We start from the raw sequence: 17016 nt of genomic DNA, 5'->3' as shown, positions 1-17016 counted from the left end.
TATAGAATATGCTGGCCACATGTTTGTGGCACAAAAGACATCTTGCACAAAATTATGCTCTGCAGTGGTGAGAGAAACTAAAGAATGAAAAAGGATGCTTAACTGAAAAACGGAAAGTAACTCTGTACCATCTCTCACTTGCACTGAACCCTGAAGGGGAAAAAAATTAGGATAATTACACATTTAACTGCAGTAATCCTGGATTAAAGCATTTAATTCCTAGACTGTTTACAAGCCATCAATACAAACATTAATAAGCAGATATATGGCAGGCTGCTTTAAAAGCATATTACTTTGCTGTCAAAACTACCTCTGGTACAAATTCAGGAGTATGCAGTATTTTATTCTTCTTAAAGGAAGACTTTATCTTAGGGGTTTTAAGTAATCTCTTATGCCTGAACTACTACATAAAAATACAACAGCCTCTGCAAACATTAAGTAGGCGGTTTCTCTTTTGTTAGCAAATGGAGTACACCCTAGCCTTTTAAATTTTTCAATGCCTTTGAAAATAAAAGGTGTCTCCAATACAATATTTCTAACAGGTAAATTATATCTCTTCAGACAAGAGTAATAATTAACAGAAAGCATCTGTACCTTGTTTACCTTTATGAAGCATTATTGTACTAAGTAGCACAGAACCTCAATACAAGTGAAAACTTAAATTATTCTGTGGGACATCTGGAAAACTGTTCACCATTAAGGAAACTGATAGCTCTGAGGGAAACTTGCCTCTACACTCTCCTCCATCAACAAGTACTACCCAGTCACTCCCAGTACAGTTAAATGACCTCATCAACTTAAGCCTTGTTTTGGCATTTCAAAAAAACAACAAAATTTCTCAGCCTGGGTTTACGTACTGGTAGTCACCACAAGCTGGCACATCACAGCAGGACAGGCTTACATGCCTGCAAATTTCCAACATGCACGATGTCGCCTTTCAGGAATGGGTTATGGGAAAAAGATTTAATGCCAGTTTCCCCTTGGCTTTTTCCATTTCCATTTCTCCTGTTACAAATAGCACAGCTCTAGCCCCCCACCCCCAACAGTATATAAATTAATTTCCCCTCATTCACTTTAACCTGGGTCAGCTCAATGGACGCTGGGTTAAATTCTTGATCTAAAACCAACTGTAGTCAAGAGAAGCCCTTCCACAGGCATGAACAGGTTTTAGCTCTGAATGGTGAAACCTAGATGTGATGCTGCAGTGCAACACCACTGCCCTTGTCCCGCTGAGCTCCACATATTTCAGCAGGCGTGGGAGCAGGAATTGTCACCAATTCCACTCTCTCCAAGTATGGGATAATGTAAAGCTTTGTATAAGATGGGAAACCACACAAACGGGAGGTGGCAAACTCCTAGGTGACACAGCCAAAGTCCTGTGGCTTGATGCCTCCAAGAACTCAGAATCACTGCAGTCAGGTAACTTGGGAAACTACAAATTCATTGATTTTGCTAGCTCAGAGAAATTTTGTGAAACTCTACATTGTCTCTCAGTGACAAAACTGCAAACTATTGGTAGTGGTACTCTCTGTGACTGAATGCCTGTTGTCCTTACAGACAGAATTCTGTACACATAACTGAGATTATCACATGCAAAAACAATGAGGCAGGAGAAAAAAAATAGAAAAATGCATCTTAGAAGTTACTTATGTTTAATGCTTAAAAGTCTGAATGCACAAACAATAATCTACCATTATAGAAGTACTGGTGGTCAATACAATGCATTAGAACTATGTACAATGACACAGTTTAGTATCAAAATCTTTCTACAATGTAGAGTATTACGAAACTGTTAATGACATCAAACACTAAGCACTTAAGACACCATTTTTTGCTACCACATTTGGAACTTCAATGAACAGTCCATTTTAACTTGCAGCATCAATCCATTTCTAGTATGAAATTAAGTAATTTTCTACTTATACAATAAGATTTATCTACACGGGTCTTTTGATTTTGATCCATAGCAGCAAAGGCACTGTACATCAGCAGATCCACAGACTTAAAGATTTTTTTTTAAAGCATTCAAAAAAAAAGTCACAGATCATAGTTTAACAGCAACAACAACAACATAAAAAGATAACACGTTGTCTCTGGCACAATGGCTCAGTCTGCGTCCTTTTTAGGGACATCCAGTCAAGACTTGGATTGAACTGCTGGCGAACAAAGCAAGTCCTTATCCCAATGAGAATCCATTCCTTTCTGTATGTCGGAATGAGTACTCTTGTAAATCCTACCTCAGAGGTCATTGCTTTTGTAGTTTGTATATTGGTAGGCATCCATTCTTATTTCAGTGCAGTTTCCAAAGAACATATCAAATATTTTTCATAATCTCTTGTAATTGAAAAATTGCCCAAAGACACATATCCCCATTTTCAAGGAAACATTGCAAAAGTTTCCAGAAGTAACAAAGGTGATTCTTTGAGGCAACTTACTGTACTCTCTACAATATAACAAAGAGAGGTGTTTATATTAAAAAACCTAGTCTGACACCAAAATGCTTTATGTTTATCAACAGAAAAGCATTGAGAACAAATCTGTACACAAGATGCTATATTAACATTGCAAATATATAAATTAGCACATTCTTACTTAAAGTGAATTTAATTTAGATGTGAACTGGATTTGCCATTCATCACAGGCATGTAGATTACTGGCTACAGTTTGCAATTTCCTAAGTTTCCAAGACTGTCTAAAATAGTTAAGATACAGCATCTTCCCACCAAATATTTATACTGTAATAACACTTAGAGGTCTCATCCAAGAACAGGACTAAAAAATATAACAAAGTTTTTTTTGTTTTTTTTTAAATAGAAACTACAAGTCTATTTAGTGTAACTTTAACTATCTCCTGAACATCCTTCTCCAAGATCCCCAATTCATCCACCTGCAAAAACACAAAGTATACAATGCACCTTTCAAACTAAAGCTGGGCCAGGCAGCTTTATTTAGTCAGTTCATTGTTAGAAAGCCTTCTTTAAACAAAATAAATACATTACAGCTATAATACATAATTAAAGAGTCAAGTTCACTGTTAAGTATGCTTATTCCATCTTCTTCCAAGTAGATATCTGACAATTTGGTATCACAAGCTCTTAAAGAGCATTCACAAATCAATACCAAGTTAAGAAGGTAAAAATAAATTCCACAACTGTGATGAGCATTTAAGTTCTCAGTTTAGAAAGAAAAAAAAGGAATATACAGCAAAGTGCTAGGAGAAGGAGTTCTGTCTGCATTCAGATTTGTCTCTAATAAATAACTTCATAGACTGTAGCTTTCTTGTCCCCAGAGCCAGTGACAATGTATTTGTCATCCACAGAGATATCACAGCTAAGCACAGATGAGGATTCTTTGGACTACAAGAAAAAAAAAAAGAAAATTATGCCTTTCCAATCCTTCAATCCAGAAGAGCTTGAAGATTAACTGGAAGAGTTTATAGAGAGGGAATACACCGAAAGCTGATTTAAGTATCAGTACCACAGTGTCAGCTTTTGTTACAAGTCTGTTTCTCCAAACTTGTTCCACCTAAAGCTCTATGGCAACAAAAACCAGCAGTGGAAAGGGAAGTGAATGTTATGGACCTAGAGATAATCTATCAATCAAACAAAAAGAAGCAGTCCTTTATATATGCTCTACAAGCAATGAGATTTTCTTTATATTTTACACGTTAGCTTTTGCATGAAAATGAATGAAAAGCCATCTTCTTCTTCCCTCCCTTTTTTATTGTAAACCAGAAATCCGTATGGAGAAGCACTACAAAGCCCTACCCACCCACAGGTATGAAACAAAGATACTCCACAGAAGTAACTGTATCTCCTCACACTATTTCCCCAACACTGAAGATAAAAGCCTGCACAAAGGGATTTAAATTATCAGGGAGGATGCAAATATGAAAAGATACTGTGGTGGAATAGGATGCACAACCGTGTACAGCAGGTGAATGGGAGACAGGATACACCAGTACACAGTAGCTCTGTCTCTCCCAGCTTTTCTGTCTTTTCTGAGATGATGTGTACATATTGTCACATTTTACTTGCTGTTTTAGTGCATGTTTTCTTTACATAACACATGTCCGCATCCTTTTCTGCCTGTCACTTCAAGAGCTAAACACTTCCCAAACATGCTAATTTTTTGCCAAGAAACCTCTGCTGCACTGCACAGGGAGTTTCTTTCTCTACCCCTCATTAACAAAGGTGCACTGGGGTTTTAACATCACTTTTAAGGGAGATGTGTTCTTGTTAGGACAATTCGGGCTTTCTGTGGGAGGTAGTTCCAGAGCTGAATAGCCTCCACTAAGAAAACTCAGACCTCAGCTTTCCCATGTCAAGGCAAAATGCCCTGTCCCCAAAGGTGGAGACACAGCAGGTATCAGTACAGATGAGACCTGACCATCTAGACTTGAACACCAGTTACCTTAATTCAAAAAATTCCCAGCCTAAAAGTACCTATAGGTGAAAGAAGAGAAGACCATGCCAAAAATCCCACTTTTCTTTAATGGCACTGAAGTGCCATTAAAATTGCGCAGAGAGGGATTAAAGACTACAGAAAGGTTACAAATTCCAGTCATACACCAGGAGGCTTCTCCATAAGGATACATCAGGAGTCTGCCGGTCCAGTCCACTGACTTTACAGATCTCATCCAAGAAAAATACTTGTGTTGAATATGACTTTCACTGGTTTAGCTACATTTTGGATCTTCAGTGAATGCTCACCTAACAACACGACTTGGGTACTGTATTACAGCAATACACACAAGAAGGTGAGAAAGAAGGGTATTAAAAACAATTTTGGATTAAAGGGCTACTTTATTCTAAGAGCTAAATTACTCAAATGTTAGAAAGGCCAAAAGCGTATCTCTCTTTAATTACAGACAAAGTCTTAAAGGAACATAGTAATTAGCCAAGAATTTCCATTTAAAAACTCTTTAAGCTAATGACAGACCCTGAGATGTGCAGCTCTACTGCACTGTAATGTATGTGGAAAATAGCTTTTAGGAGATTATTACCTGGAATATACTGGCTCCATAAGGTGTTCTCCAGGCATTAAGAAGATTATCTTTTCCAGTGCTTACAAACCATTTGCCTGCAACAGATTGTTTAAATGTTATTGTTACATTTTGTTTTCAAGCAATGCACCCCAAGAAACCAATTAATCCTAAAAACAATGCATTCACACATTAATGGAAAACATATCCAAAGAACAGTCAAATTTTCATGTGATTGTACTACAGTGTTCGATCACAACATAAGCAGTTCACGCAAAAAGGCAGTCATACAGAATTTTTAAAGTAATTTTAATACTTAAATTTAACATCTAATTTTAAACTATACACCTACTTTCATTGAAAGGTAATCTTGAACAAATTTCTCGGGAGGGAAAACAGTGGCATAGAAAGATTGGCTTACCACAGTGAGCAAATTTCAGTGACAACACACAGCTCTCATGAAGATGCAGCTGATACTTGTCCGGCTTAGTAACATGCAGCACCTCGACGTTACTGTTCTCCATTCCTACTGCCAACCACTCACCAGTTGGGCAGTAGCCGAGTGAGAAGATCTGGAATTAGCACAGCACATGCTTCAATCAGTAAAGGAATGAGCTTGAGATATTCAAAGCTGACTCTCGCTACACTGTTAATGCTATGCAAAACCACATTTTTGTCTACTACAGTTGTAAAAACATGATAATCCAATTACTAGAGTATTCAAGATAAATTAGTTCATGTAAACAAAGCTCAATTAAAACCGTAAATAGTAAAGCACTGAGTCAAGCTATAAAAGTTAATGTCCTCGCTTATCTGACAGCATTTAAAAATATTTTTGTAAAATATTTTTGAACAAGAGTCTCCAGAAATGGGAACAGACTGCACAGAGGAACACTTTAATCTGGCAATTTTTTTATAGAAAGGATTCTCCACTATTCTCATGGGAGAAGTACTAATCTGTCAAATGGTCATAATGAAGAAAGATGTTTAGCTGCCACATCAGGAAAAAAAAAAGAAAAAAAGAGTGTGAGACTAAGTGAAAAATTCTTCAGAGTTCTCCTTGAGCCTTCTTTTTTTGCTTTAAAAAAACCAAACCAAACAAAACCCAAAAGTGCTTGTTTTAGAAAACCATGACAGACTTTTTAACATGCCAAAGCTTCTGAGATTGAACCTGTGATGTGAAGTCGTGTTGCTGTAGCTGTCTCCCTTCTCTGAGATCCCAGGATCTGACTGTATTGTCCAAGCCTCCCGTCCATAGTTTGGTGCCATCATTAGAAATGTCAATACAGCTTGCTCCATCTGTGTGGCCCTGAAATTGCCTGAAAATATTGAAAGAAGGTATGCATATTCTCACACTGGGAAGAGTCGGTTCTGAGCAGGTATACAAAACACCTCCTTTTTCTTTCAGTCCCTGACATGCAGCCATTAAAACCAACACTAACATAGATTCCAATAGCAATCTGAGATTAATGTAAACTCTGGGACGACCATGTGAGTTTTGTGATGAATTGATGAAGTAATTAGGCCAGACAGCCAAGTGCTAATTTGATTTCAAAAAGCACACTTTACGAGTCAGATACTCTGGGGATCTTTGCTGCTGACTGTGATACCCACTGTTCAACTGAAAATACCCTCACTCCCCCCAAAGGAATGTAGCATTATCATCAAAATTCACTTGGTTTAAGAAGAATCTGCAGGTCACCAACAAAGTTGGAAGAAAAAGCAGTCTAAATGGGAACACCAGGGAGTAAAAGCCTGCCTTTACATGCAATACTGATATATTACATATAAATAACATGCACACAGTGCAGTGCATAGAGAAGCTCTGTATTACCAGCTCCTAGCTTACTGTACATTAGTGTTGAGCAGGAACCCGTACTCCTAAGATGCTAAGTTTGCAATGCAGTAATTTACACACGTCTTTACCCAAGGCATATTTGCCGGAGCACTGATTAAAGAGATTGCAGTGTGAGCACAGTGTATTGCATGGAAACAAAGAAAACCATCTGTTCAAAGAACCTACATCAGTGTCAACACCAGCTGATCTAAGGAAATTATAGTTTTGGGCTGCTCCACAGGCCTGGAATTATGAAACTCTTAAACCTATAAACAATGATATAGACTTTTGTCAAAGTATTACCATGGCTATTGTGTAGCAGTGAAATACTGGAAGCAGCTATGCAAACACCATGGAGAAAACAGCGTATGTATGCAGGAGAGCATGTAAGGCCATGTCTAATTAATTCTTCACAACCTGATGATCCAGTTCTGTCGACCTACCTTACTAAAGTCTGGTTATGCAGATCCCACACTGCAATGTTCCCATCGCTACAGCAAGAGAAGCAGACCTTGGAATCAGGGCTGATAGCTAGAGCATAGCAAGCCGGAGCAGAAGATGTCAGCTCTGCTTTGATGCGAGGAGTTGGAGCTGCCAGGTCCCAAATGGATAACGTGCTGGCTTCCCCACCAACAATCAGGGTGCGGCCGTCGGGGAGCAATCTGCAGGAACGGATGTAGTTATCTCTGTTCTGTGGAGACAGAAGCCATCAAGAGATTACTCATGAGGAAAGGAAAACAGCATTAACATGAGAGCAGAAATCCATAAAAGTATTGTATTCCCTCCTGGTTTTAATGAGCCATTTATACTTATGACAATGATAAAGTGTATTAATGCCAGAAAATTACATGACATTAGGGAAGTACTTAAACTTGATCTACAAAATTCAGTAGTGAGAGATATTTAATCTTAATTAGCATCAAAATGCAAAGAGCTGAACCCAGCCCAAAACAATTCAAGATAGCTGTATTCAACAGCTTGTGTAGAAAGTTACATTTTCATACTCTGTTTATTTCAGCACATTAACCTCTTGGCATGGGGGAGTACCAAATTCCCTGCACACTCCCCCCGCCTCTGTTCCAGTGAGACTTGCTGCCACATCTAGGAGATGTCAGAGGAAAATGTTTGGGCAATTTTCTTCATTTGTGTAGCAACTTGTGTAGCAATTCATTATGTGTCTACATGTGCTGCACAGTTCTCATTTTACTGCCTCTGTCACAAGAAGCAACATCTTACCAAGAACTGGTAAATGACATGAGAAAAGCTGCTAACAATGGTTCATCTTGTTAACGCATTGAAATAATTTGTGAGTAACACTCAGGGATATTTTTAATCATCACATTAAGACAGGGCAATGCATTCACACACATACACAGACACAAATTACGTGACACAATCTTCAAATACTCTCGGAGAATACAGCTGCAAGACAGCAATTTTTAGCATGATAGGATATCAAGCTTTAAGACTGCCAACAAATGTCAAAGTTTATAAACAGTATTTGCTGTGCTGTCTTTGATCTTTCCCCCTACCAATATAATTTTAGGATATTAAAGATATTTTGATTCATTGGGGGCAAAACCCACAAGTACGACAAGGAATATACTTCAAACTCAGTTCTCAAAGAAACAAAATTATAAATGAAATATCAAGCTTCAATACCAATGACAGCACTCAAATAGCCACTGTTTTTTTGTACCTTAATGGTATCATTTCAATCTTAACACAACCTGCTATCTTCTTCCACTGTCATATGCTGCTGATCACCTACCAGGCAGTCCAGCTGAGAGACAGGGCTCTTGTTGCCAGGGTGGCTGATGTCCCAGACTTTGACGCACCCCTTCCCACCCGTGTACACATGTCTCGTGGGGTTGCTGATGGTAACTGCACACACCACTTCCCCGTGGTTCAGAGTGTTGATCTGACGGGCATGGCGAGGAATTCCTGGACCGATGAGGGCATCAGGAGGGAAAGGAACCGGCTGCATCTGACCATCTGCACTTACATGAAATGAGTATGCTCTGAGGGGAAAAAAGAAAGATAGGGGGAGATTTAAGAAGTTTTTCTTGAAGCCTATTTAAGAAAACATAATTAAAGGTGTGTTTCCATTGCAGGCATTCAGACTGTGCGCTCAGCTACTTTTGCAATCTTTTTAACTATGTGAAGAAGAAATTATTTATTTATCTATAGCATGGCCCTTAAAGCATAAACTTAGGTACTCTTCTTTTAATGTGGAAAGTCAAGCACCATCTACCAATCAAAGGAGCTTCTACAACACACGCAATGATGATTTCTGACATGAGCAAGGATACAGGATGCTACTCTTAAACCTGGGGCACGGGGAGACCACCACATGCAGAGAAGGGAAGAAAGGTCAGGTCAGGGCCCCCTGGAAGACAGAAATAGTTGGCTGGCTGCTGCAGAGCATGGCAGGTAGCTGAGTGGCCAGGGGACATTTGGTTGCTCCCTTACTGACTCTAATGTGCAAAATTCAGCTGGACTACTGCCAAGCTGCCCTGAACGCACCACAGGTCCCATGCCCCTTGAGCGAAACCGCCCAGCACTGTACCTTACGGTGCAGTGAAACCTCCACCGTCAAGAAGTTAAGTCTTCAAGGCACGGTTGCTGACATCTGACATGACAGGCCAGCAAAAATGCACTGGATTTTTTTTCCTTCTTTTGGGCTCGCTTTTTTTTTTGGGGGGGGGGGGGGGGGTTGTGCGTGGACCTGACACAACAACTACAAATCCCAGTTTCTCTTGCCAGAATCAGGGCTCTCACTGAGAAAGAATGTGTTGTGTGACTGCCAGTTATGCCACCTGTGAATAACCTATCAACAACTTTATCTCAAAATATTTTCTAGGGAGAACAGTTAGGTTGTGAAATTGTCTTGTTCTGAGAAGCTACCTGATACATCACATCTATTACAAGAGCACAAACTTTACAAGAGGGTTCACCTACACATAGCAAGGTATGCTTAAAGGAAGGCTTTACTTCCTTAGACCTAAAAAATTCTCATAGTACTGATGAAAAATCCATTGTCACAATGGTGGGATGAGAATAGCTTACAAAAAAAATCATTTGATGAGAATACTTAGGAAGATCACTTCCTTAATTGTTGCTTCAAAGTCATTCAAGAAGGCAGTCTTCAGAATTCAACTACTGAATTTGTTATTTAAGATTCATAGTGCATTAACACTAGAACAATAATTTTCAGTGGGACAAAATGCAACTGCATTTTCACCTTTCTGCCCTATTCCCAGAGCTTTACACACTCTTCTCATCCTGTGCTCTGTTCCTTGTTCTGGCAGGTCTGAGTGACAGATCGTATCATCATTCTCCATTTTTTGACATTAAACACATTCAGGAAAGGGTAGGACAGATTTCTGTGGTTGTCAGAAGCAGCAAACTGCCTATATGAGTAGAATTAGGGTTCAATTATCACTGCAGAAAACTGATATATCTTCCTCTTATCTGCCTAATTTCTGTTTGCTGCAGTAAGGTACTGAAAAAAGCAACTGATGGTCACCTGAAATCTCTAACAAAACAAGTGGAACTTCATTATCATCTTTTCTGATTTCTGTATGCAGTTACTCTCTGCAGAGCCATGTTGAGCACTGATGATACTTTTATCAGCCAAAGTGATTTTTAGCATGCTTGTAAGTATACAGATCTGGAGTGATCTGTGACTACATTATTCTCACTCTATTCATTACTCCATACCAGCACGTGTGATTAAACTGTTGCTTTGTTGCTTGGTTTGGTTTTGTGGTGGCTGAGTGGTTTTGTTTTTTTTTTTTTCACTCTGAGAACTAACACCACATGTTGATTATTTGAAGTACTCTAAATATCTTACAAACATCTGACACAGTAAACACCTGGTGAGCACTTTTTTCTTCTTTTCACATTAGCTACCTTTTCTATTTATATACTGTACAATCCTCAGCGTTTTGATGTATCTCCAAAGTGAAAAGAGACTTATTAGGGGCCAGATCCCTAATGTGCTACACACTGCCTGTTCCCTTTCAACAGACACTCAACAGCGTGGAGAATTTACACAACTTTTGCTCTAAGGGAAAATGAAGAGTAAATGAGAAAGCAACAATCCTGAATGATAGCTGTGAAAAGTACCGCACTTAAGATGAAGAAAAATCAATGCAATTATGCTCAAACAACCACAGATTTCAAAGCTTTCAGGCCCTGCGGCTGACAAATGACAGCTGCATTTACATGTTTAAAACAGTCATCACTGTAACAACAACATTCAAAAACCTTGGAGATGCACCACAATTGAACCAGTTTGATTTCAGTTTGCCTCACTTTTTACTCCCCCCATCTCTAACACGAGTGAGATGTGAGCCTGTGAGCAGGAAGGTCTCCACACCCCTGGTATTGCTGTTCCTCGGACTACCGCAAGCAAAGCCTGGTATAGCCAGTCACCCTTCCTTCTAGGTGACCGACTCCACCAAGGATGAACTTGAACCCACTGAACATCTGAACATTACCTCAAGGCATTTCTAAGTGCTTGCCACATATGTAGGATGAAGATCTGTGCCCCACAGAATTTTTAATGCAAGCTGCTGGTCCGGAAGCTGCTGCACACTCATTTCCATACTTGCCTTACGCAGCCACCTAACAGGGCGGTGCAACTAGCAGAAAAGTCAGCTTGAGGTGGTAACTGGTGTGTGATGTCTGAGAGAGCTGGACATGGTTTACAATTTGTGTGACACATACGCACAAGAGGAGTTACAGGCACTAGGACTGATCACTTGTCACCATGCTATGTTATTAAACCTGCATGTACATAAGCTCACTGGCAGGTAGGAGTATGCATTTACTCACATGCATACAAGTGTGTGAATATCCCCCAGCCACTCCGCCACAAACACATTCATATGTACAAGAGTGAGAGACAGAATGGCACAAACATCCCTTGCCCTTCAAACTCTCCACTATTAGCTGGTCGCAGTTTCCCACAAGTGTCACACAAGAAATGGAACTGGAGGACCCTTACATAAAATCTGGATCAATATGGTTTGCATCGCTGTTTTATTTTTCCCCTCTCTAATTCAAGAGGGATGTGAGCAGAGAGTTCTTCATATCTATGTAATTCTTTTTCTGAGGCTCACAACAAGTGAAGCCTGGTACGGCAGGTCACCTTTTACGGTCAGTTCCATCAAGGATGAATTTGAACATTATGATACAATAATTCTTTCCAGTATTTTCAATCAAACAAAACATGTCAGTGTTCCTTTCTCTGCACAGTCCTGTTTATAACAGCTGATAAGTTTCCAAGTAATTGCAAGGGTTTTGTGAACAAAGAAATCATTTTTTTGAAGTGAGCAGAGTACAGTAGAGATGGAAAGCCAAGATCCTGTTCCAGTTTGCGTTTCCATATAAGACCAACCAGTCAGATTCAGCACGTAACACCTCAAAGTTCAGCTCATTTTTCCATTTATTTCTGTCTCCTTTGCTCTATATCGCCCAGTCCTTGTCAGCTGCTATTAGTCTTCATAACAAATTTGCAAATGCAACTTTAAGATTAAACAGTGTTTCTTCTGCCCTTGCCAAAGAGCTATACTTATTTCTATTCACACAATAGTTTTCAGTAGCTAAGGGGAATTCCAATCGGCAAGGGAACACAACTTCAACATATGATTGACTTTTGAAGTTGAACGTTTGATACTTACGGTTTCCCTCCTGGGATGCCTGTGAGATTGGGAGGGATGCCTGGGACTCGCATGTGATGATGTGGATCAAAACCAACCTATAGTTTTCCCCAAGCAAAACAAAAAGGTGTATTAAAGATGGAGTTAGGCAAAGGAAGACTGTTTAATTCATGTTCTCCATAGCATACTCCCCAACTTACAAAGAGACTGAACTAGATTTAACCCTGCAGGTCTTAATATAAACTGCTCTCAACACCAAATGCACTAGCAGCAAACACTTACCACCGGAGATCTCCCATAAGCTGCCGCTGCTGCTGCTGCTGCAGCTGCTGCACTCATTTGAGGGGAAATATTGTGTAGACCGGCATAGGCAGCCCCAGGGCTGGTCAGCTCTCCGTTCATACCAGCATGTGGCACGATCCCAAACGGAGTAGGATAAGGACATGGCACTGCCATAGGTGTCCTTAAACCTGAAGCTATTGAGGGCAAAAAGAGAGAAGTCACACAGCCAGCCCAGACCCATCAGATGAAATATCAGTTTGGCAAACAGTAATATATATATATATATATACACACGCTGTATTAAAGTGCTGAAGAACCAGCTCAGCATCCAGTTTAAGCAGCTGTAATATACTGCCTCATCACTGTAGATGGGAGCCTGGCTAAGGACAAACGGCCACCATTTCACATCATTGAAATATACGGACACTAACCTAGCGGGTCCACACCTGGGGGTTTGCCAGGCACTGGCCTCAGTCCGGGAGTGGAGTTGCTGCCTGGAGTTGGGGCATCAGTCCGTGGAGTTGGGGTATTTGATTTGGACACAGGAGTGGTAGATTTCTCATTCTAATCACCAAAAAGGAAAAAGGAAGACAGTTTGTTAGTTGTTTTATTTTTTTAGCTAGTGGTTGGAAAGAGAGCCAATGACAACCAGAGTGTGTGTGACTAATGATATTTAGCTTTTGGGTTTGGGTTTCAACAGTCCCTGGCAATGAAGAGAAGCTGCAGAGATACTGAAAAAGACGGAATGGCTTTGGGAATTAACTACAGCCTTCACGGCTTTCCTCGTCAGGGGCATCCATATGATGCAGAATGAGGTCAATGACTGAACATCATTGCCTTCTAACAATTACATTGGCAGCATATATGAAATCTGTCGGTGGTCTCACTCCGCTCATGGTGGACCTGCTCCCATTAAGATTATGAGTTTCTGTGAGAGGCCACTGCTGGGTGGACAAGAAGACCAGGAAAAAAACCACAACTGACCAACAACTCATGCCCAGACATGGTGCTGGGAACACAGGACAGAGACAGTGATGGATATAAAGTCACGAACTGTGCAGTGCCACTCTTGTGACAAGCTTGTTCATAAGACAAACCCCTGACTCCCAGGCCTGAACCTGTCATTCCATCACCTTTTCTGAGCACTACATTCACTTTAAGCTTTCTTTTTATTTATTTTACTTCTTTAAATAATTGTGTACCCTGACCTGTGAAGAACTGAGAAGGGAGTTACTGTGCAGCTCAGGAAGGTGATTAACTGTGGTCACAAACAGGAAAGGAAAGAACACCCCCAACTTGCAGGCAGCTCTTTTTTTGCATTGTGATTTGTGATGCAAGTCAAGGAAGGCTCTTGTAAATGACAGATTACTTTTTAGATAGAAAATAAAAATTATTGTTGTTGTATATGGCCTGGTAATTCAAACAAAGCTAACAACCAAATCATATCCAAGCAGGGAACTGAATTTGCTATAAACCACAGCACAGGAAAACAGCTCAAGCAACCCCTGTGTACTTTTATTTATTCTCAGAATGGCAGTTTTTCATATTGGGGAGGAGAAAAACATCTCTCAGCATAGCACATCTATCATCTACCCACACCACCAGTGAAAATAACCTCTTCCTATCCCCCAAAAAAAGCTGTGGACTTTCTCCTTACTATTTTATTAAATTCCCTTGAAGAGATAAATTAAACAAATTTTAAATTGATGCTTCATAGTGCTTTACTGATAGCTGTGGAAATCCAAATTGTGTCCAGGCAGAAATCCAATAAGCATGTGTTTCAGCATACGATCATGGGTCAGGAGCATTTTGAAGCACTTACAAGGCTAAGTTCTTTGGATTTGGAGGAAGGAGTACTGCTGGAGGATGCAATAGATGCTGGACTAATCGGTGCATCTTTCTTCAGCAGCCGAGTCTTGTCCAAGCCATTCTCCCGTGGAGAGTGTGCTGGGCTCCCCCGGGGAGAAGAAGGATCCTAAACATCAGCAACATGGGTTAGTATAAAAACTTCATACTAGCCACTAGTGTTTGTCTTGAGCAATTCTCACTTTGGAATGAAGATCTGTCATAGAAAGTGACATCTTCCTTTAGTTCTTAATTGATTTAGCTGAAAATATTGTAAAATTGAGATGGATAATGAAAGACAACTTTTTTCTTTTTTTTTTAAGAAAGTCTTAAAATTTCATGCCATTAGCCACAAAAAATAATATTAAAAATCTTTGGCTATTGAAATAGGCAAGTAAATCTCATTTGTCAGGTGATAGATTGAAAAGGTTTGAGGCACTTGGCAGGCCTATTAAGTTCACATAAGAAGTCATGGCCAGACTGAAAGAAAACACAGATACCGTTACAAGCTGCATCTTTATCTGCTGTGCTGGCCAGGCTTCAAATACCTCTAGCAGACTTTTGGTTCATATAAGAAACAAAAAGGTCCTTTGTAGAAATAAGTGTTACAGATCTGATTTGCATTCTAAAGAAAGACGACCTGACTGGATTCCCTCAGGCATTTCAAGCTCCTTTATGAAGGCAAAGGCTGTAATCTTATTCTATACCCAATATGCACAGAAACCACTGAAGACACCCCCACCAACAACAATGTAAGGTAGAAAAACCACCGCTGTGTATACCTCATTGGAAACATCAACTACCAAGTTGTCATCGCTCTTTTCACCATCACTGTCCTGCAATGACAAGTCACAATGTGTTAAAACCATTTATTTAATATCGCAACATCTCTTAAGTACTAAGAAAAAATAAACCAATGAAATGCAAGGCTGCTCAGAACTATGCAACGTAGCATTTACTTTTACCAAACTTGTGGTAATACAATTATAACACTTAGGTCACCTATAGGGGCTTCTGCTTAACAGGTTGCCACAGCTACAGCATTCTTCCCAGTTGTCACATTGATGAACAAGGACACAGGATGAAAATCCTCATCCGAGGTTGCACTGCACTGAGAAGCAGAGCCAAGCTAGAGTCCAGATCTACCAAGTCCCAGCCTAATGCTCATTCCTCTTGTCACATGCCTTCCAGGTGCTCTGTATTTATATTGTTAAAAACCCTATCAATCCTACACACCAAAACCTTCCACCCAGCACAGATGTTAGAGGCAGGCAGTAAGAACCTGTTAAAAATTTGACCCTCAATTTTAGTATGTTAAGCGGCAGGAATCAGGTGAAATTACAGAGGAACACTTACGTTCAATAACACACAATGTAGACAATTTACTCACATAACGAGCTGCTATTTCCTTCTCTTCTGTTTTCTGTTTTTTACTATCTGAAGAATAATCTGTTGAATTTCTGTGCTTTTCTGCTGTTCTGAAACTGGCTGAGGGAGATACAGAAGAGCTCTGCAGTCAGAAGAGAGATGAAGAAAACATCATCAGATGCTTATTCAAAACAGTGGTTCATTTGTCACCATCCCTCAATACAACTTAAGCCAATAATATGATTTGGAGTTGTTCTCACAGATAGCACTTTGGTTTTAATCAGTGATAGCTACCCAGCAAGTGTCTGGTATTAAAAGTGCACAATGCACTGAAAGAGACAGATAAAGGCAATCAGCCGACAGATCATAGTTGCCATCTGCAGTGTCAACCGGATGAATGTAGAGCTACTTTGGACCATTTTATGATTACTGTGCATTGGCCTGGTTTTGGCTTGTTTCCTCTACAAATATGCAGGGTTAAATCAATACTCCCTGAAAAGGGGGGTGGGTGTGTATCTGTGTGTGTTTGCCTGTGTAAATCAAGAAGAACAAAGTGGCTCAAGGTAAGTCACACTTCAGCAAATGTTTGAATGGAGATTTCTAGCAAAGAAAGAAGCAAGCTCCTGACCAGTCTCAAAGCAGGACAGAACAGGGGAAAACACCTAAACTTATTTAGTCATTTTATTTTGGTGCCTTTTGCAACTACAGGCTGTGCCTGCAGTAGACAGTAACACAATGCAGTGGCTTACTAAGTCTCTTGCCATTCTGCAGCCCTCGCTTAGCAATGATCATTAAAGAGCATGCGTACAGAACAGGAGAGAAAGGAAGATATTATGTACTTTATGCACTGTCATCCAGCAATTCTGCTCTACTCCTTTAAACAAGGCAGGCGACATTTATCAACTCCTACCATATTTCCAAAGCTTGGTGGAGCCTGCATGTTAGTATACAAAAAGGGAAGTAATGAAAGATGCAAAGTTCCCTCCGGGATTGATTTTAGCAGCAGCACCAGCTTTTGGCCCTAGTTCAAG

At 40.0% G+C, this 17016-nt stretch overlaps 1 protein-coding gene across 1 annotated transcript in view; it reads right to left on the bottom strand.

Moving 5' to 3' along the window:
- Window positions 1–1629: 1629 nt before the first annotated feature.
- Window positions 1630–17016, bottom strand: part of TLE4 (transducin-like enhancer of split 4) — a 98757-nt gene continuing 83370 nt past the window's right edge. The window contains exons 8-19 of the mRNA XM_010568626.1: window positions 16008–16127; window positions 15400–15453; window positions 14595–14747; window positions 13204–13336; window positions 12773–12966; window positions 12512–12588; window positions 8593–8842; window positions 7265–7512; window positions 6156–6303; window positions 5406–5556; window positions 5006–5082; window positions 1630–3356 (exon numbers count right to left, since the gene is read on the bottom strand). Coding sequence (XP_010566928.1) covers window positions 3249–3356; window positions 5006–5082; window positions 5406–5556; window positions 6156–6303; window positions 7265–7512; window positions 8593–8842; window positions 12512–12588; window positions 12773–12966; window positions 13204–13336; window positions 14595–14747; window positions 15400–15453; window positions 16008–16127 — 1713 coding nt within the window. The 3' untranslated portion in view covers window positions 1630–3248. The remainder of the gene's footprint in view (window positions 3357–5005; window positions 5083–5405; window positions 5557–6155; window positions 6304–7264; window positions 7513–8592; window positions 8843–12511; window positions 12589–12772; window positions 12967–13203; window positions 13337–14594; window positions 14748–15399; window positions 15454–16007; window positions 16128–17016) is intronic.

Source organism: Haliaeetus leucocephalus, unplaced genomic scaffold (genome assembly GCF_000737465.1).
Source record: "Haliaeetus leucocephalus isolate CR32 unplaced genomic scaffold, Haliaeetus_leucocephalus-4.0 Scaffold251, whole genome shotgun sequence".
Taxonomy (NCBI): Eukaryota; Metazoa; Chordata; class Aves; order Accipitriformes; family Accipitridae; genus Haliaeetus; species Haliaeetus leucocephalus.
Note: the sequence above shows the minus strand (reverse complement) of the source record. Positions and strands in the feature narration are given on the sequence as shown.